The sequence below is a fragment of the Larus michahellis genome, chromosome 7 (genome assembly GCF_964199755.1).
Source record: "Larus michahellis chromosome 7, bLarMic1.1, whole genome shotgun sequence".
NCBI classification, from domain to species: Eukaryota; Metazoa; Chordata; class Aves; order Charadriiformes; family Laridae; genus Larus; species Larus michahellis.
Genome location: NC_133902.1, coordinates 6376974 through 6397883, shown reverse-complemented (window position 1 = coordinate 6397883; position 20910 = coordinate 6376974). Strand labels below are relative to the sequence as shown.

Below are 20910 nucleotides of genomic sequence, written 5' to 3'. Positions count from 1 at the left end.
GCTGCATTCATTGCGTTAAGAATTTCTGTTTTCTATTTTTTCACTTAATGTGTCTAATAAAGATGCTTCAACCTTGTTTTTTATAACTTTCTTTTTAGTAAAGGTCATAAGAGACAATGGTGTAAGACTTCATACAACTTGAGAAATCACTTGGTTACAAAACTTAATTAAATATGGAACTGGCACATGCAAAGCTGACAGGAAGCAAACTAAAATGATTACCATTTCTATGCTATACTCCACAGCACAGATAATTCAGTGACACAAGGCTCTTCAAGAAACGTTCTCAGGTTATTTTTCATGAATGCTAAATATTAACCCAAGCCTATTTCAGACATACCACTAGGAAAAACAGAGGTGAGGCAGGAGATGAAGTAGTTAAGTGTTTTGTTAGTAATTTATCATTGAAACTGATAAATTATAGTGAAGCTAAATGTCAAGAGAAAAGCTAGAAATTGGGAGACTAATAACTGGATTTCTCCCAGAGTAAAACAGATTTTTATTACCAAGTACTAACTTTCCAATGCCAAAGGGCGGGGCTGTATAGCCTGACTTCTCCAGCCACATGTTTGCCAACATAGTTTAGTTTTTTAGCTCAGTCCTGTTGCAGCCCCTGTTGGTACCCACGTCAGCTTTACAGGGCTCACATGCATATGAGCTACAGAATAAGAACTTGAGCGGAAGAAAAGAGTTTAAAAGAAAACTGAATGGAAATACACAGCATAAAACTATTCTGTGGCTTTACAATACATAAATCCTCTAGACTTCAGATTTAGAGATGACTGAACTTTCCAAAATCGATTCAGGCATTGAGGCCCTTTGCATTATGTAGGCATAAAGCGCACCAACGTAAATTCCTTTTGAGTATTGTACTGGCCATTTTACACACCAAGCTGACCTGCTGAGAACATTAAGTCATTTCTACCTACCTGTAAAGTTTCCATTGTGCTGTTCTTTGATCATTCCTATGCGTCTCTGGTCACAATCTGTTCCATTTTCTGCCATTTCATAGATCAGTCACGTATGGGGATCTAATAGCAGAACAAAATCGAAAAGCATAATGTCTCCATTTCTGGTTACAGAGATTCCTTTTACTCCATAGTCAACAATTCAGGCAAACATCCAGCGGTTCTCCAAATCCAAATCACAGTTATCGTGCACTACATCATTAAAAAGGAGAACGTGATTCAATTCCCACAATGACAAGGATTAAAACATTTCCACCTACATAAATCTAAATTTTTCACTTACATGACAAAACTCTTCTCACCTCTAGCAGCTGAACAAAAGCTTGTTAAACAATCCCTTCTGCTAATCAGCCCACTGTTTGGGCTCCAGGAGCAGCAGAGCTTCATCCAAACCTCAGTTCAATCCTGAGAGAAGGGTGCTTACGATTTGATTTTCATATTAGAAAGCATCTATTCTGGCACTAAGCTTCCAGGTAGTTAGTATGCAAGCAGACCCCAAAAACCTCACAGCCTAAAAAAAAAAAGGTATAGTAACTAAGATACAGAACTGCATCTCATGTTTTAGACAGTCTAATATCTCTAAACCAGAAAAGTAAACTCTTCAGTGGAAAAGAGCTCTCTGATGGAAAGCTTTTTTGAAAAGTGTACATTCTGTCTGCTAATTTAGCATCTCTCTAGCGAGATCAGCCTTAAACAGTCCAAAAGAACAGCTGCGGTTTTCCTTATCCAGGAGAGTAAATAGTGCAATAATTGGAAGCCAGCACAAATCAGAATGTTGCAAGAGCTCCTTTTTTAATTTTCCTTAAAAAAACCAACAACCAACACACAAACCTGAACAGCTGACAATTCTTACACAATCAAACACAAAGAAAGTAGCCAGTCAGACTCCTTGCGTTAAAAAATCCTCTCTTGAATCTTAAAACAGTTTCTGGAATTTTATTTTGGAAAAAGAGTCCCACAAAGCTAAAGCATCTTCTTTGCATTGCATTTCTCCTTGTAAGCAAACATGATTTACAGTTTTTGAGATGCTGCTTTTGTTGGAAAGAAAAGTAGTGCAGCACCAAAATGACGGGTTACATAAAACTGTCTAGTGGAGGAAATTAAAGTTTTACAGAAAAAATACTTCCCCTTTGATTTATGTTAGGCTCAAGCGCCAAGCAGCAACTCGGGTTTGGTAAATAGAATTGAGATCACCCCTGTGATTCAGACTGCAGTAATTCTGTCAATTTTTTTAATAAAATGTTAAAATATTTCAGATACTGTATTTTTTTAATATTTCCAGGGTTTCACGGGTCAGTTTTAGACAGGTGTTCTTCTAAACAGGTACAAGCCTTGTGCATTGCTACTAATACAGATAAAATTGCTAGCTAGAATGTGATTATTAAAGGGGTTTTACTTAAAACCCAATAGTCAAAAGCATCAAGGTCTCAGGAATGAGTCCTTCCTGAAATGAAATGCACAGAAATAGAAATCTATCTAGTTAAACAAGCTAGCAGAAACTAATCTCTTGCATGTTACAATTTTTATTCATTGAAACTTGGGCCCCAAGAATACCCAAACCACCAAAAAAATTAATAAAACAGCCTTGCAAAAAGTTTGCTTCTGCACAATGCTGAAGGGCTCCACGGTCAGCCAAGGACAACAGAGGACTGACCTGCTGCAGTAAGAGCTCTACAGCATCATTCTGCGGTCACTTGCAATCAAAGGTTCGCTCTGAACCATTAGTCAAACACCAGAGGAATGTGAACCTGTTTCTCTCCTCAGATCAGTTTTGTAGCAGCCTGACACTCTGGAAGTCAGGGGAGTTACACCAGTTCAGGATAACCAGCCAGTTGCTACAGTGATACAAGGATCAAATGTTTAGCCATCTCCTAATTTCATTAGGACAGTAAGTCCCTGGAGATGGAGTGTTTTGTTTCTACTGACTGCACTTGCTCGTGGTGCTCTTATTTTTTATATATATAAATACTTATTTATATACACATATAATATAAGCTTATATACACACATACATATGTATATTACATACACATTTAAAGCTCAAACTGCAGAGGGGAATATTTAAATTGGGCATCCACAGTTAGAAAACCCAATGTTCACAGAAAGCTGCTGAGGAAGCAAAAGCCATCAGAGGCATTCTGCACACAGCCATGCTAAAAAAAACACGTTCTGGTTTAGGGAATGTCAGTCACATTTTGTTGGCTTAGATATAACAAACATTAAAACAAAACAAAAAACACTTAAGTAGAAACCACATGTTCCTCATTTTGAAATTCATCTTTTTTCCTTGTGCAAATCCAGCCTTCAAAATTGAAGTCTCAATCGGTTTGGTCTCCGCTCAGCTTAATTACATTTCAAGAAAGTTAATTTACTGTAACACAAACTGCTCGCCATGTTTGATGCTAAAATCCAGGCTGTGCACAACACTCCCTCTCCATGAACTGAATTCCACTGCAATCCCTTAAACATCTTACTGGCACATAAAAAAATCACCAATCTCGAGGGATCTCAGGTGCAGCGTTAGATACACATTACAGCTTTCACAAGCTCAACCAACAGAGCCAGTTTTACCCCGCCTGCTTGGAAAGGCACTAATCTGGGATTAGCTTTGCATAACGCTACCTCAAGTGCACAAAGTCAACGTTTACAGCAAAGCAGATAAATAGTCCCCTTGCACACTTCTGTGGCGCAAATACTTGTTAAGAAGGTCTTAAAGTTCAACCATTCTGCAGAAAAGCTCCAAAAACTTGTATTAAGAATAGAGTTGACTAGGAGATTTGATACCTATTACATGGCAAGCCCAAACCGGCTGCAGTTCAGAAACCAAACCCTTACCATTTTCAGAAAAAGTTCCTTGGTTTACCAAAGTCTAATTATACTTAAAGCATCTAAGCATATGGACCCGGAGAATGTGCATCCAGAAAGCTCAGCTCTGATCTGTTGCTCTGTTTGAGGCCTATTAGAATCACTAGTCCTGCACTAATGTCTCCCCATGGAGATTAATTGGAGTGTGAGCCTGACCCAAAATGGAGTTACCCTTCATTAACTGAGTCCGCATCCTCTACACCAAATGCGTGAGAGCTCACCACAGCAAATTAAATTCCATCTGCTAAACAGAACTTCACTTCTTACGAACACTGAAAAAGACACTTCTTATGAATGCTAAAAAAGACAAGAGTCCACATCTAAAAATAAATTTGCCTAATACATTGAGTAGTTACCAGCAAGCATAAAAATAAACTATTTAAAAGAGTGAGAAAAACAACTATGAACAGTTTTTGTATCAGTCGCTTAGATCATTTGTTAGAGCTGTGCTTATACAAGAACCTCTTTGTAGGGCTGAACAAATGGCCCACAATACACTATTCAGCTTTAGGGAAATCCATAACATTGAGCATAAAAAGACAATTATTGCTAGTCAAAATGTAAATTGGTCAGCAAAAAGGGCTTATGGTAACTGTGACTGGCACTTCACAGCATAAGTGAGACAAAGCAAAACAAGCTATCAGAGCATGAGAACATCATAAAATTAGGCACTGTAATCTCTACATTCTGTAATCAGAGAAAAGGACAAAAGTCTCTTATTTCTGAAGCTCTGGGGAGGCTGCTGCAGCACCCAAGCGTTGGGTGTTCTTACGTAAAAGGAAACTGTTTAAGACAAGGCAGTTGGGTGCTTACACGCTCGCTTGGAGGAGGAGAATGTGGAGTCACCTTCTGTACTAAGGATTTTTTGAGGACTCCTTTCCAACGTGCTGGAACAACAAGGGAGCTGTTAAACTATTTTAATGATCTCACTGCTTTCCCAGACATTGTTTGAATCACTAATTCTTACTTTTACTTAATGAGACTCTGGAACCCTGACTCTCATCTCCATCAAAGTTACTTGTCACACAGCTGCTAGAACCAGATTTATAGCTTAGACCGTTTTGCTGATGTTTTCTCCCAGCCACCTTAGCAACACACCATTTTCAATCTTTTGTCATTTCTTGTATTTTAACCCATATGCACCAACCCTGCCAGTATCCTGCTCCTTCTTTCTCCTCAACTTCTCTGATACCCATTCCTCCTTTATCTACATCACTGTTCTTCAATTACAATAAAGAGAACAAAAGATTAAAAACTAGACTTTCACAGGTGGGTAAGTAATCGGACTAAACTAGACAGCGTTACACATCTGTAATACAGTTTTGTTTCAGTCATCAAATGTTCTACATAGGCAACAATTTACACAGGGAATAAGTTTACAGTTTCTTGGCAAAGTAACCGTTTGGAGAGCACTTTTCCTCAAAAGTCAAAGACTGCCTGACACACAAACACATTTAGGTAAAGGATAAGATCGGTCTTGAAGTGAAACGTTACATACCCTTTCAGCTCCGTGCAACTACGTCACTCTTCACTACTTCTTCTGTATTTGAAGCCAGCGGAACAGACAACTATGTCCTCAGCTCTGTAGACATTCAAGACCAAAGCAACTGCTCTTCCAAACCTTCCGTCCCTACAGAGTAAGATAATACTGTTCATCACGTGACACAAAACTGACACAGTCCCTAACGTGAAGGTTAATAACTTTCCTAAAGACGACAGAAAATAGAAAAAGTAACTGCTTGATTTTTTTTCCAGTCCTTTAACACCCGTGGGAAGCATTCAATTAAAATAAATTAGGACACATCTGAAAGACATTCAAAATCTCCATAGATTTAGCTATAATGGGTTACTTTGATATGAGTGCATTTATTCCCATACTAAAAATGTTTTTCTAACTAAAATAGTTTAATCCCTCAAAGGAAAAGTAATTCAGTTAAAGACCACAGGTTTCCACTTTGTGGGTTATGCCTCTGTACACCAGACCTATTTTCCAATTTCTAGCCAAATACCATTTCAAAGAAGTCATCTTACAATTCAGAGTTAAAATTTCCCCTTGTCCAAAAAGACTTTGGGACACCTTTTAGGAACAAATGATTTAATATTGTTGTAACACGAGTTTCAGGGATGCTACTCATTTTCTTCTGAGACTATGAAAAGTTCTGTCCCTGCCGTTACAGTCACATATATTAAACTGTTCTCCCTGGTGGATTTCCTCAGGTGAAACACAACTATTGATGGTTGTCTGTGTGTAGATCCAGCAGTAGAATTAGGTGCTATAACAATACAGTAGTCATTACAGAAAATATAGATGAAAAGGCATGGAAGATGGTAGGAAAGACAAAATCCACATTGTTCAGGTGTTTGCAGTGATCACCTTTAAATCCTTTAAATAAAAGAAAGGGAATTGAAATAACTGGGAGCGTGAACATTATCAGCATAGCATCTCGTGCTATAGTGCGGATAACAGATCAGTTCTGTGCTCCCTACGCTGGCAGGAGGCAGCAAGCCTGGGGTGCAGATCACAGCTTACAGAATGAGACTGCTCCTCTGCTGACCGGGACAATGCTCGACCAGCTGCTGAGAAAACCACTTCAAGGTTATCAGAGGGGGTAAAATACGCTGCCGAGACAATGACCTGAGGAAATCACAGCAGACCTCCTTGGTGTTACTTCTGTGCTGTTACGCTAACTTCAGTTTCCCAAGTGCCCAGCTCAACTGTATCCAGATTTTGAACAAGACAGCATTATAACACACTGTGCTTCGAGCCGCCTCTCAAACACCCCTGTGACAATGATCCCTTGTCACAGGACTCAGTGACAAGTACTGGCACAGCACTGATCAGTGCCACAATAAGGTACCTCTTGGGGAGGTCACACCACCTATGTCCAAGCAGCCCTTTCACCAGAACGCATAACTTGGAAAGACTGATAAGAGCAGAGATAAAAGCTTTGGAGAGAGGGGCCACACAACATTGGAAAAAAGACCATAGCTTAATACTCAGGTGACTAAATAGACACAGTATCTTTCACACCCTCAGTTCCAGAGGGCTAAACAGAAATCCATGCACATCCTATCTGCCAAGATGTTTGTCTCTCAGCCCTCAAACTGCATTCTGCATTCAGAAGGTGGCAGTCAAGTTCTCCACTGTCAGCCTCCCTATGCTTCCAAAAGGGACCAAGGAAACAAAGGTCACAGGAATTGTCACAAGATAACACATCCTGCACAAAAAAAGGCCTGCTAAAATTTAACTAGGAAAGAATAAAGAGTTAGAGAAATAAGAGTATAAATGCAGCCTTAAGAATTGCCACCTCTAGCTCCTCCAGCAGCTGGTGGAGAGTGCAGATTTGGTAGGAACTTTGCCTTTATCCTATCTTGTAAGTGCTGGGAGACTGTTTCCCCATAAGAAGATGCTTGAACCTGCCCAGCCATTAAATCCAGAGAGCTTCTTCTCTAAAGGGAGGTACAGCAGAGATGAAAGGGCATGAACAGAAGTACCTAACAAACCCCATGGAAAACAGTAGCTGAAACATACTCCTGAGACAACGATTTCTGCTTTTCGTAGACGTTAATAGCCTCTAACTGGAATCAGTTCAGGTTACACTATGGCTGCCTTGGCCATTCAATGAGAATCACACAGGCTAATTCTGAGCCTTGTAAGAGAAGAAGAATATTCTTTTAACAAGTTTGCAATACACTGAACAACTGCTTGCCTCACTAATAACATTGTACTGTTGCCTGGGTCCATCTGGTCAGCGCAGCACCAAAACCAGCAAGCGCTGCCCCATGACTACGGTTACAACCTGCTACAGGAATACAAAAAGCTTAATGTTGCAACAGCGTCAAGGCTGTGCCCTTTGTTCTCATGGAATAGCAAAGTCCATCCAACTCACACTTCTCCACAAGTAACAGAAGTTAAAATTCTAACCTTCAGATAATAATATGCTTCCCACCACCATCATACTGGAAAAACTGGCCTACTCCTGCTATACATCAGGGGTAATATTTTTTTATTTTAAAACCAAAGCTTGTTAAGAAATACGAGGAGATCTCAAAATATGCACTAATTACACAGAGCATTCTAAGGAGAGGCATTCACAAGATGTAGTCAGAAAGAGTTATGACATTCAAAAGATATTCAAAGACAACCACAGGAAAAAAAAGCTTTAAGTTGGAAATAGTGCAGACTTTCCAGTTAAGAGGCTTGCCTACAGTACGCTCGGCTTCCTCAAAGCTACTACCCACTTAAAAGCTACCAAGTCTCCTCCTATCCTTTCCACAGAAGTTACAAGTACTATTGATTTCAGCTGCTAAGTAGGACAAGAAGCCTAGCTCAAATTAATAACTAGTGCTTACCTCCCATTGCACAACTGGAAACATGTTTTTTCAAACTGTCATCTGAAAACACGGCGTGAAGCAATCATTACAACTGTCACTTATGACCAATAAGGAATAATGAAAAGTCCATTCCATGTGGCAGAAATAATGGACTGAAAGAAAAAAGGACTATCATAACGAAGCCCATTTCAATAGGCAAAATAATGCCTTAAGAAGAGCTTATATACGCTATCATAAGGTAAGATGGTATAAAGCACGAGAACCCCCAATAGAGCTATCTGGCAGGAACTGGGGTGAAACAGCCTTTGAAGAGCAGTAGTCCTAACAGCAGAACAGTAGTAAAAGCCACTGCTCAAACAAAATTCACACACTCCAAGGCATAAAAGAGTATTACCACACTCTCTCCACCTCAGAGTGCTCAACCCATATTGTTAACATTAACTAAACCAGGATACCCACTTGTTGGTAAGCACCACCGCACAGAGCAGAGAAAACAAGGACAGGAGAGAACCCTGACGAAATGTCATACGAGCAGTTCAAAGGGATAACCTGGATTCACAGCACTTTATAGATAAACAGCCACTATTAAAGAAACTTACTACCCCTTCCCTCAGGTCACCTAAACGACTGGCCAAACATCTCAGAAGCTAACATGGAACTCAAAAAAACTGGAACAAAATGGGAATCTTACTGCTTTATTACCTTCTGTAATGACTAGATGATGTTGGCAGAGAACTAAAAACCAGCCAAACACATCTAGGTGCTCAACTTCAGTCAACAGAAATGAGACATTAAGAGGCTTCGTGGATTTGGGCCTAACTACCCAAGTCCGTAAGACAAGCCACAGTCTCGAGGAAGAAGGACAGTGGGTGTGACGCAGGGGAGGCAGTCAGCAACCCAGCTGGGAAAACACAACACAGTCTTACTGGGGAAGCAGACAAAGACCATCGGCATCCTACTCTTTGCCACTGGAAGGATGAATTTCTCACTGTATCATCAGGCACCGTCCCTTGAGCCAAAGCAGGGTGAGTCGACCGTGCAGTTTCCAGGGTTTCGTCCAGCGGGACGTGAAGCGTCCCGAGCAGAGCCGGTCTCCAGTGCGACGGGGGGTGGATTTGCAGCAGCACAGCTCCCCTCCCGCCCCTCCAGCGGCGTGGGGACGGCTCCTTCCCTCCCTCACGCTCGCAACGCTCAGCCTGCGGTCGCCTCACGGTTACCTCACAGACAGCTCGCCTCCCCGCGCCGGGCCCCTCCCGGCCCCACACTCGCCCAACACCGCCCGGGGCCGTCGCTGGGTCACGGTGCCCCAGGTCACTGGAGGCTCTCCCGACCCCCGCCACCAGCGCGGCCGCTGCGGCCTCACCACGGAGATCGGGGAAGGGCGGGCGGGGAGGGGAGCGGCGCGCGACCCCTCAGGCGGCCGTGAGGGGAGCGGCGCCGCGGCCAGCGCTGAGGGGGCGAGATGGGGGAAGGCGGGCAGATGCCGCTGAGGGGACGGCGGCACGGACCCCCGCCCGCCGGGGAAGACCCTGTGGCCGCCGAGGCCTCACCTCATCCGATCCGGCCGGGCTCATCCCGGCGCCCCGCACTCACCCCGCTCCGCGCCGGCTGCTCCCGCTGGGCCCGGGCCAACCCGGAAGTAGGGGCGGGGCCGACTCCTCCGCTTCCCGCCCACCGGGGTACGTCACTTCCCGCGCGCCGCACTCCCTACCCCTCCCGTGGCCGGCGCTCAGCGCTCCCTCCCGCCCCGCGCTGACACGCGCCGGTGGCGTCACTTCCGGGCGACAGCGGGGCGGCGGCGGCCTGGCGGCGAGCGGCGGGTAAGCGGCAGCGGGACACGGGGCCTCCCCATCCCAGCTCGCGTCCCCCTCGGGTTTTGCCTCCCTCATCCCTCAGGTTCACTCGCACCCGCCGTCGGCCTGCCCGGTGCAGCCGCTTCCCCCGGGGGCCGACGGTGCGCGGGCCTGGCGAGGCCGCGGCTGCCCGAGCGCCCGGGGGGGCTGGAGGTGGCTCCGGACAGTGGCCCTACAGGGAATTTTGGGTATTGACTTTAAAACCCCGCCATTTTACCGTTTCTCTCACCGTTTTTAGGTGTAACTGTCGCATAATTTGGGGGATTTTTTCTGAGTTCTGCTTCCCGCGGTGAAGCCCATCACCGGCGGGTTGTGCACTGTCACCAGTGACGTGTTTGCGACGAGAAAGCTGTCGCTGGGAAAGGAGAAAACCCCACACCAAAGGTGTCTCTGAACATCCTTTCCCAATGCATGAAAATGCGATTCTTTTTTTTTTTTTAAAAAAAAAGTGTTTATCTCCAAATAACCAGGTGCACTCTCACAAGCTGAGAAGTGCTTAAGTAATTTATTTCTCCTCCTGCTCTTTCATAGCCAGTCTCCAAAATCCACCATGGATTACCTCTCCAAACCTGGGTTGCTCAGTGTCATTGCTGGAGTCGCCTGTGGAGTGTGCCTGGGATGGGGCATCCGTGGGAGATTCCTGCGGCGGCCCAAAGCCGGAATGTCTGCGCCCGCGAACAGCCTGGGGAGCGAAGCCAGCGTCATGGGAGAGTCTGGGGAGTTCAAGATGGTGCTGATCGTCCGCAATGATCTGAAGATGGGAAAGGGCAAAGTAGCAGCGCAGTGTTCCCATGCTGCTGTTTCCGCCTACAAGCAAGTTCAGAGGAGAAATCCCGAACTCCTGAAGCAGTGGGAGTACTGCGGACAACCTAAAGTCGTCCTCAAAGCTCCTGATGAAGAGACTCTGATCCAGCTCCTGGCTGATGCTAAACACCTTGGACTGACTGTGAGCTTAATACAAGACGCGGGTCGTACTCAGATAGCTCCAGGCTCCCAGACGGTCCTCGGTATTGGACCGGGACCAGCTGATGTAGTAGATAAAGTTTCTGGTCACCTAAAACTCTTCTAAACTGGGGACCAACGAAATGTGAATGCATTGGTGTATAGCAGTACTGAAGGGATAAAAATCCAAGTTTGGGGATTTTTCTGTATGCTATATCTCAGTATAAATAAAATCACTGAGTTTTTTTAAGAGATTTATTTGCAAATCATGAGTTTCTCAGGCTCCTATATTGTGTTTACTGCTGGGCTCAGTGGAGCTGAGGAAAGTAGAGCTGGCAGAATTGTACTACCATAAGAAAGACCCCAGTGTATTTAAGACTCGTGCAATGGCTTGAGAATTTTGCGCTTTTCTGGTTTACTGGCTGAAGAGAAGTGTGAGTGAAATTTAAGTGAATTTGTCCCATGTGCTAAAAGTGACAGGTTCCCCCTTCTCCGGTTTTTGAAGAGATACGTTCTTTAATTCAGAAAAGACTAGCTGCTGAAGCAGTTAAGGATTGCCCCCTGCAGCTGGGGTAGCTGTAGCCAGCTTCCTGCACAAACAGTTTCTAAGTGTAACTGATGCAATAGCTTGTGACTGGCATGAGACTGACCAGGTTAAACAGGCTTTGCAGCCCAGACCTTAAGAGCCAGTAAACAGTTGTGGGGAGCAGCTGAAAGCCGTGCTGCTCTCCAGAGGTGTCGCTGTTCCTATTGCACTTGCAGGAATCCACAAGCAGGTCAGCACGTAGAGGGAGTTACCTACATATAAACAGCTTTTCATACAGCAGCTAGCTTAAATCCTGTTTTACTTGGAATTAAGAAGTCTTCTGGGGTTTAAGGATGTTACTGGACAGAGTTCAGATCATACTGATCATGGCTTGTGTGAATTCTACCCTTGTAGCTCTTTGTAGCTGTAAAACACTGCACTTCTAAGTAGACGGACTTTCTTTCCACAAGTCAGTTTTATAACAGCTGTTTTGCAAGAACAGTGCTGATGAGCACACATCTTGCAGCCTCTCAGCCATGTCTTCCTTCTGTTTTCTCTTACACGACATATTTCATAGGAACTCAGCTGGGTTTGTCTCTATCAGTCAAAGTTACAGACCCAGAGGGAGTGTCAGGGGTTGAAATGCAAGCGTAAGCAGCTGTAATAAACACAACGAATGAGAAGGTTTTATACTGCACCTCTTATTTCGGCATAAGACTTTTACAAAGACAATGTTACTCACTGCAGACTTTTATTCCAACACACTCTTGAACAAAGACCTAGAGCCTGTGGTAGGTAAAGCCCCCTCAGGTGCCTACACCCACCATTACCCATGGAAGAGCAGAGACGGAGGAGCAAATGGAAAGGGGATTCAGCTTCAGAGCTGGAACCTGACACTGGGGATGACTCCTGGTTAAGGGACAAAAGCTTCTCCAGCTATCGCAAATACAGCCAGTGCTGTAATGCTCATTACATTCAAATATGACAGTATTCATAGAGAAACATTTAAGTCAATTTTATTTGAAGCTAAATATATTTAAGGCAACTTACATACCTAGAACATGATCTCAATTTAACTAACACACCCTACTACAATCCTAACGTATCATCTGATCAAATATGCTGTAGTTGACCACAATGCAGCCAACTATTGAAAAAGTGCTATTTTCTTCTCTCTGGCATAATCTTTCTATAGAAAAAGCATTACATATTTTCTTGTATTGCCCCCTCAGTGCAAGACACCACTAATGGTCTCCATCGCTGCTCTCCTAATGGCCCCTCAGACCCCGGCACCCCCACACTACTAGCACTGTAATACTTGGTTCGAGTTCGAAGGTCCTTTTTGAAGACAGTAAAGTGAAGCTACCACTATGCAGCATGTCCACAGTCCAGTAATTTATTTTTAAATTGAGTAATTTCAAATTGCACAAACAAAACTGAACAGCAATATGCTTGAATTCTCTCTTCTGTACACTCAAAACAGTGATCTAAAACACCACAATATCCAACATACACAAACCTCAGGGCAGGGTTAGTAAATACACAGATTGGAATCATGGTGCTCTGTTCCTGAATGGAATGTCCCACAAAAGCACAGGATACAGCACAACATAAGGTCATCTGTTACATATGGAGTGAGCAAAAAGACACTAGCATTTTCTATATGCATAACTGGAAAAACCTGCATAGGTTAAGGAAAAAAAAAAACAAAAACTTTTACTCATTTTAAGTCAGGCAAGGTTGTCTGTACGCATTTTAAATTCTTTTTAGAGCTATGCAATCCAACCAGGGTAGGATATGCTGATTAGTGTTGTCTCTTGTCAGCAGTCTTGCAAGGTCAAATACAAGTATCTTCGCTTTAGCTTTCTCCGAATATACAGTGAGACTTAAATGCATTTAGAATAGACAGTACATACTGTAAGCTGCTCACATACAATGAACTTAAGATTCAATATTAGAGTTTAACACTATAGAGTGCAAATCAGAATCTTCACAATAGACTTAATGGTAATAAGCAGTCCTGCAAAAGCCCACTTGAACAAAGTTGTTTAAACTATTCCCCTTTTAAAGTAAAGTCTAAATGACATGGAATGTGAAAAAGATTTAACATAAGTGATTCAAATAGTTTGCGCTAGAAAAAACAGTCCTTCATGAAATAAAGGTTACAAGAACACGAGGCAGAACTCTTGCTTTTCCCTGTTATGAGTTAAAGCGGGGAGGGACGGTGGAGTTTCAGTAAGAAAATACGCTAGCTCCAAACTGACTTGTGCTGCATCTTACATGCTGTACCCAAAGCCAGGCTGCGGTTGCCCGTAGGGAGGTGCAGTGTAGCCATAGCCAAAAGGTGCTTGTGGTGGAACTGCGACACTGGGTCCTGCTGTCAACATTAGCTGGGGCTGACCTGGAAGACAGAACAGTTTCATCTTCATTCCTCAATACTGAAAGTTCAGTCAGCAGAATTCCTGCAACTTCCCTGTAGACATTTGTACGTTTAACAATAAGCCCCTATTGACCTGGTTTAGGGTCCTCAGCAGCCGGAACGGGCATTTCCCCACAAAACCTCAGGATGACAGAGTACCTGGCTAGAAATGCTACACTATGAAGTAGGTGTACACTGACACGTTCTTGAGATCTGGGACAAGTAGTTTAAGTTCTCACAAATCTGATGAGGAGAGAGAAGGGAACAGCTTCTTATTCCTTAGGCATTGAGCTCACCCAGTCCCAGAATCCGTTTGACTTTTGAATAGTATTTCCTGTTCCAATTGTGTTAGTAACTCTGCTTCATTTAAGGCCAGAGTCCTATGCTACAGCGAGCCTGACAGGACTGCAGGGGTCAAGCCTTCACCACATACAGAAACACCTTCTGAAACATCCTCACAGGCCACATTCATTACAACAAAATAGTTCACTGTGGAGAACTGTATCTTTGATAAGTGCCTGATTTTTAGCTACTTACAATACCAATTTAGTAAGACAGCCCAATAGCATGCAGTTATAACAGCATGTTAGGCCAGGACACGGTTTCCAGACTAGTTCAGCCTTAACAGTAGCAATTCAAACTCATTAGAAATATTAAGTGCATAAAGACAACTGTTACAAGACGTTTTGCTTTGGAGACAGCGTAGATTGGATTACTTGTCACATAAATACTCAGAGCTAGGTCTTGAAACTCACACCCAGTGGCTTTACGGCTAGCAGTCTACAGTTCCTCTACTGCTTCAGGGTGCGGTGACTAGAGACGTCAGCTATACACTGGAGGTTCCTTTATCACTGGATGGAATTTGTATTTGTAACTCTTAATAGAACTGGTGGAATAACCTAGATACAAAGGAAATACCCAACACAGAAGCAAAGGACGTTGAGCAAGACCCAAATAATGCACTTGCTGGAAGTCTGGCATAGCACCGCTCCTGCACTCCTTTTCTTCAGAAAGTGTTTCCTTACTGAGCTAGGACAATCTTAAACCTTGTAGTCCATATCCAATCTTAGGAGCAGCAGCATTAGAGCAGTGCTTTATCTAATATTTTGGAACATATTCCTTTAAAATTTGATTTCACATGAAGAACATTACCATTCCCAAGGACATCCTTGGGGAAAAACATGATTAGAGATGTGTTATTTTAAAAGCAAACTGTGTTACTGACAACACATGAACTAAAGTATTACCATAAACAATAGGTTGTGTTTCTGTAGCTTGCTCCTCTTCCTTTCTCAACGATTCTGATGCGTCCAGTTTATCCACCTGAAATCGAGACCAACAGTTAAAACAACTCCTCTAAAAGAGGTACTTACTCATGGCAGAGAAGTGGAAAAGCCTTAGTGGTATGTTAACACCCATCAAGAAAAGGAGACCATTTACAAGTTAAGATCAATTCAAGTAGCAATGTTGGTACTGGTGCAGTCAAGATTGTCCGTTTCCTGAAAAAAAATCCCTAATTGAGGGATTTGTGGAACTTCTTTGAAAGCTCACTCCAGGCTGAAGCTTTGTATGACAGGTCCCACACTGGACTAGAGCTACTTTGACATCAATAAGCTCAGTCACTGTTGCTCCAACTGCTTCAAACCAAACAGCCTTAGGGCACAAACTCAGATTTTAGCACAACGTCAGTTGGAGACCTTTGGTGTTGGAGCAATTGCTACAATAGTGCCCAGACCTGGAGAAGTCTCCCTGAATATACCATTGAGGCGAAGTATTGTGAAGTTGGTATTTGTATACAGCAGACTGCAATAGCATCCGACATGTCACTTGAGCCTCAAGATTTCACTTTCCAAACCCATTCACTCATGCAATTTAAGTTCAAATGCAGAGAATGCATGTGTATAAGACTTGCTTTTTTCCACTCTAGAACTGTGTGGCAGTCAGCCTAAACCCACCAATACTCAACTTGTTTGAGCTTAACACACAGCAACAAGACAAGACTAGCCAGCTTCACCCTGCGGCACAGCAAGTGCAATTGTGCTGTTAGCCCACCCCTACAGAAAGGCAAGAGAAGAAACTTGTTCTGTAGTGAACAGCTAGTTACTAAAACAGATCCAAGGAAACTCAGCATTACTACAGTCTAAGGCAGGCCCTGAAACTAAAACCACAAAAATTAGGTATTGACATTTTACCGGGGAGATAAGATTTAGAATGAAGTCAGAGACAATCATGCCAATTACTTTTTAAGACAGTAAGACAACTCACAAACCAGATTAGTCTTTCATTTCATTTGTGTCCTTAAAGGAGTTTGAAGACAGGTTTCCTGTATTTACACAGGGTTGGCATTACTTATTCAGCTACATCAACATCCAGGAGTCAAACAGTTTTCAGCTTAACTGTGCTACATTAGCAAATATTTGCAGGAAACTAACGGCCTTCTTCCATTTAGTTGTGAATTACAACATGTGTTCCATAAATCTGTTAATTTGTAACCTCAATTAGAGGCATAAATCCAGGAAATGGCATAAGTCCCGAGCTTTATGAGTTCATTCATTGACTGGGCTTTCGCGCCAAGCCTTTTTTGTTACCTCACACCAGTATCTGGCTTGCTGCTGTCAAAGTGCACAGGAGTGTATGCCAATGCTTCAAGACTCATTTCCAGACACTGTGCTGAGAACTGCACTCTTTTTTAACTCAAATAACAACACACTGAACACAGAAACACAAGTTTAGAGATGCAAATCCAAGGAGAATGTGCAGAGTTTGCTACTGAACAGAGGCATTTGGCTTACGCACACTTGGAAAGCCTCCAGCCCAGGACACTTACTGCGTTTTTGACCCAGTTTTGATGCCCCCCCCTCAAAACTAAACAAATATTTACAATAACAAGCACGAGTTTGAAATCAGCCTGCAGGATGGTTCTTACACCACTTGCTTGAGCATCACCAGGTTCAGTACCCTACAGACTTGTAGCAAGATTGTTTTAAAGGCTTTTCCACAGGGACTGCAATAAGCTGCAGAGGAAAAGTAACATGCATTCGATGTTATTGTGTTATGTGTGCATGAAAAAGAGGCAAAAGTACTGAAGCAAGAGTGAGGTCTGAAGATGACTGCCATACAGGCTCCCCCCAAAAAACCACACGCAGCCCACAGCAATGCCTTGTAGCTTAAGGAACAGTGGGATGTAATCGCAATGACCGCTACACATGCGTAGTCTATGCAAACACTGCAGTTCAATTACCTTTTTTCACACACACGCTTTCTTACTGCCTCACTTACTAGCTGCTGAAGGACCTTACGCTACGCATTTTAGTCAGGTTAGCCTTGAGTTCCAGTGGTGTAATTACAGACATCTTGTCACCAAGAAGCAGTCTGCATTTAGTCCATCTTCAAGCCATTTGTCAGTTTGTTCCCCCTTTGCTCAACCACATTAATGGAAAACTCACACTAGGGGTGACCTCTGGTCTAAGGAGAATCAGAGTGGTAGTTGTACAGAAGCAGATGGACAGAAACCTTAGAGATTGCCCTTCAGAAGAGCAAAATTGCACAGCAAAAGGCAAGCCCCAGAAGAGCAATAAGCATTACTTTTTTTTTTTAAATGAGGTAGCAAGAGAAGTTTAATGAAGCCGATGAGCTTGGAAGGCAATCTTTTTTTGCACAACTACAAGAAATCTGCTACAGGGAAGAGAACCACAGACTTTGTCTAACAGCTGAAGTTTTAAGTTGCTATGTGAACTAGAGCACCATGTGGATTAGACTAGCACCATAAGAACTGGACACCTGAATGAGGAAGAGTCTCTTCTGAAGCAGCTAGTATCTACTCTGCCTACTGTCAGCACACATTAGTAATGGTCAAGAGATCAGAAACTGGATCACAGTCCTTCAACTAGCAAACGCCATATTGATTTATGGTTCAGAGACAGTGGTCCAAGACTTATTTCTTATTGTAGGAGGTTCTTCCAGTAAGATTGTCTGTCAAATAGTAGCACTTGTGTACCCTTTCAGTACCAGGTTGACTGTGATCCAACTGACCACCTGTATGCCCTTCCTGAGGATCTATTAGCTTATTAGTAGCAAATGAATCTAGTTTTCTCCTACAGCACTAGCTACTTGTAAAGTTAAACAATTTGCATATGCTTAGTGATATTTTGTTTGGGGGAAAAGCAGTAGCAGCAGTGTAGTAAACATAGGAAAGAAAAAAAACTCATGCAGAATCCTTAGACTTAGTCCTCCAGACTTAAAGATGGAAAACAAGAATCAACTTTCACCTTTTCCTTTATTGCATCAACCTGCAAAGGAATTCAGAAGGTGCAGCTTAGAAAAATCAAATTCCATATTTAGCATATAAAAGGTAGAAACAAAAGCGTCAGGGAAGAAATAATTAAGGTACAGGCGAATAAAACAAAGATACACCAGAAGTATCTGCTTTAGAAAGGCAGCTCTGCTTGTTGCTAGATCTCACTGCATTTATTTCATTAGCTACACTACAGTTATATCCTAATCCTTTACCAGATCATGAAATTTTAATTTTTAAGAATCCTAGTCCAAGACTATTACTTCTCAGGAGAGGTCTAGTATTAGCTTGGTACACCAGGCAAATCTGACAAGCAATGCTATTGCTTAGATAGCTCCCCACCCCCCCAAAAATACAGCATTTAAAGATAGCAGATTGCTACAGGACTACGGAGTAGTCCTGCCTTTAGAAGTAACAGCCAGGCAAATCATCTAGACAAACAGACACTCCAGTCTGCATTGACTCATGCTTGAGTTAAACTTTTACTTCTCACAGAAGGAGTCTTAATCATTAATTTACACCATTTCACTGGAAGATACTCTAAAAGCTTCATCTGGGCAAATCTTGCTAGTGACAGTTGGTATTTAACTCAAATCTGGTTCGAGCCTGTCAGAGCATTACCAAGTACTTTCCCCATCCTAAGTCACTTCAACGACAAGGTAAGTCATAATTAGTGCCATTAAGTATCAGAGCCACATTTTAGAGTTAAATGCACAGCAGACCAAGTTAACTCAAGATCTAGCTATAAAGTTTTTTTAGTATACAGTCTAGAATTTAGTTAGAGCTTGATCCCAGCTGGGATTCCTGACTGACACAGCATATGGAAAGCCCGAATGCTGGAACTACTTTAAGACACTGCCCACGGTCAGGCAAATACTACTGATGTAGGTTCTGTAATTGGTAGATAGGGTGGAGCCTGCAAGTGTTTCAGTCTCTTAGAGGGCGAAGTCTCTCCCCAGATGGACTGAAAAATAAGTGTGGACATGGACAGACAGACATTTGACAAAGCCCAAATTAATGTTAGTAGCAAGCAGACAGTCTCAAGGCATACACCACAGTGACTAATGAGCTTTCAGTGTTGGAGAAGCACCTGCTCTTACCTTGGTCAAGTACTCCTTCATGACCTGAATGAAGTATGGCATGGCAAAGTCCATGATGTTGTGTCTCCATGCTGTTTCCAAGACAACATCTGGCCTTAGGAGATCATAGCAGGTGAAGAGACAAGCACCAAAGCATTCTCTCTTGTTCTCCTGCAAGAACCACTGCAACAACTCTTCTGCCAACTCAGTATCTTTGGATTCTGAAGCATACTGCATTGCATCCTACAACAGGAGAGAGTCTGTTTAGCCTCAGGTGCCATAGTTAAATACCACATCTATGTCAGTGATTGTACTAAGCTGCAATCTATTACTGACATTAGCACAAAGAAGGCATTCGACAACTTGTTTCCAAGAAATCTGCCCACCTACTGCCACTCTGAAGCAAGATTTGCCAGATTAGCAACAGGCACCACCTAGTGGCATCCAAGAAGATGCAGCTTTATTACAAGGTCACAGGCCTCCAAACAATCCAAGTATGCTAAACTAAACCTGTGTAGTGGTCTTACCTTGTACAGCCTGTCTTTCTTACAGAGTTCTACACTTTGTTTCCAGCGATTGTTTCCTTTGAAGAGATACGCAGCAATTCTCCGGAACTCTATTAGTTCATGTTTCTCCAAACGTTGAGCAAGAGAGATGTTGTCAAAGTTGTCATAAGCATCTATAGAAGTCCTAAGAGCCTGAGTTAAGTAGAAAAAAAAAAGTTATTTACACCTCAGATGTACAACTGCATCCACAAAGACACAAACATTTTCCTTACATCTTGCTGAGCTGTCACACTCATAACAAAGTAGCCAGTCTATCCCCAGGCGGAATGGCCCAAAAAGCTCCCACAAACCCACTAACACTTCTCCCCTTAATCCTTGGCTAGTCACCACCAGGTTCAGTTTGAAGTGGCAAAGAACACATACTTAAGGGATGCAAGTTAACAGCAAGAAGGTAAAATCTACTGAAAATGAGAGAAACTTGTGTTTCTAGACATTAAACGCACACAGAATATTAGATTAAAACTGACACAGAAGCCAGCGTGAATAAAGCTTTGAAATTCAGGAATAGCTCCTTCTATTATGAAGCATATACAGCACGCAAGTCGATACCCGTTCCAGACATTACCATTTCAAGACAAGCCATACCTGGTAGTCTTCTTCAATAATGAAGAGGTTGTTCAGGGACTCATTCACTGATTTGTTGTTGTGATTTTGAACAGAGCGCAAGTAAGGCTTAACCAGTGGCAGCTGTTTAACCTTGAAGGAATCAGGTAGATAAATTTAAGTCAAGATAACGTTTTGTAGAGGTATCCTAGCATCTTCCCTGTGAGGCAGTGAAGTAGCTAAGCATTTTAAAACGCTACTACAGCTAACTACTACTCCAACTGCAACTTTTTCTTTGATCTGGATAGTAGGAAATTTACCTTTGTAAAGAAGGTGACAGCACGAGTGTGGTCAAGCCGAGGGGACAACACCATCAGCAGATCATTGAGCAAGAGAGGTTTAAATTCCAAATAGAACTGAACTGCCTTGTAATACAGCTCCACGTTGGCCACCTAGAGGTGAGTAAGGACACACGTTCAGAGCAGAAGTTTTGATTATAGAGGAATACAAATGAAAGACA

General features: G+C 42.8%; 3 protein-coding genes across 9 annotated transcripts in view; 1 reads left to right on the top strand and 2 right to left on the bottom strand.

Moving 5' to 3' along the window:
• Positions 1-9870, bottom strand: part of VMP1 (vacuole membrane protein 1) — a 69192-nt gene extending 59322 nt beyond the window's left edge. The window contains exons 1-3 of one of the 6 annotated variants that reach the window (XM_074594271.1): positions 9762-9870; positions 5332-5463; positions 930-1031 (exon numbers count right to left, since the gene is read on the bottom strand). In XM_074594271.1, coding sequence (XP_074450372.1) covers positions 930-1005 — 76 coding nt within the window. In that variant the 5' untranslated portion in view covers positions 1006-1031; positions 5332-5463; positions 9762-9870. Of the gene's footprint in view, positions 1-929; positions 1032-5331; positions 5464-8186; positions 8316-9094 lie in introns of those variants that run through there. The other 5 variants (XM_074594275.1, XM_074594276.1, XM_074594272.1 and 2 more) reach the window with 5 other exon arrangements.
• Positions 9871-9877: 7 nt separating this feature from the next.
• Positions 9878-11217, top strand: PTRH2 (peptidyl-tRNA hydrolase 2). Its single transcript, XM_074594265.1, has 2 exons — positions 9878-9988; positions 10553-11217. Exon 2 carries the CDS (start codon positions 10572-10574, stop codon positions 11088-11090), a length of 519 nt encoding a protein of 172 aa, XP_074450366.1. The 5' UTR covers positions 9878-9988; positions 10553-10571; the 3' UTR covers positions 11091-11217.
• A 1262-nt stretch (positions 11218-12479) lies between these two features.
• CLTC (clathrin heavy chain) overlaps positions 12480-20910 on the bottom strand; it is a 34070-nt gene continuing 25639 nt past the window's right edge. The window contains exons 27-33 of one of the 2 annotated variants that reach the window (XM_074594263.1): positions 20711-20842; positions 20433-20543; positions 19809-19979; positions 19303-19524; positions 18177-18197; positions 15156-15231; positions 12480-13890 (exon numbers count right to left, since the gene is read on the bottom strand). In XM_074594263.1, the coding sequence (XP_074450364.1) occupies positions 13766-13890; positions 15156-15231; positions 18177-18197; positions 19303-19524; positions 19809-19979; positions 20433-20543; positions 20711-20842 (858 nt within the window). In that variant the 3' untranslated portion in view covers positions 12480-13765. The remainder of the gene's footprint in view (positions 13891-15155; positions 15232-18176; positions 18198-19302; positions 19525-19808; positions 19980-20432; positions 20544-20710; positions 20843-20910) is intronic. The other variant, XM_074594264.1, reaches the window with a different exon arrangement.

Excerpts from the sequence above, each read along its gene's own strand:
- PTRH2 (XM_074594265.1), top strand. The coding sequence starts at position 10,572 with ATGGATTACCTCTCCAAACCTGGGTTGCTCAGTGTCATTGCTGGAGTC.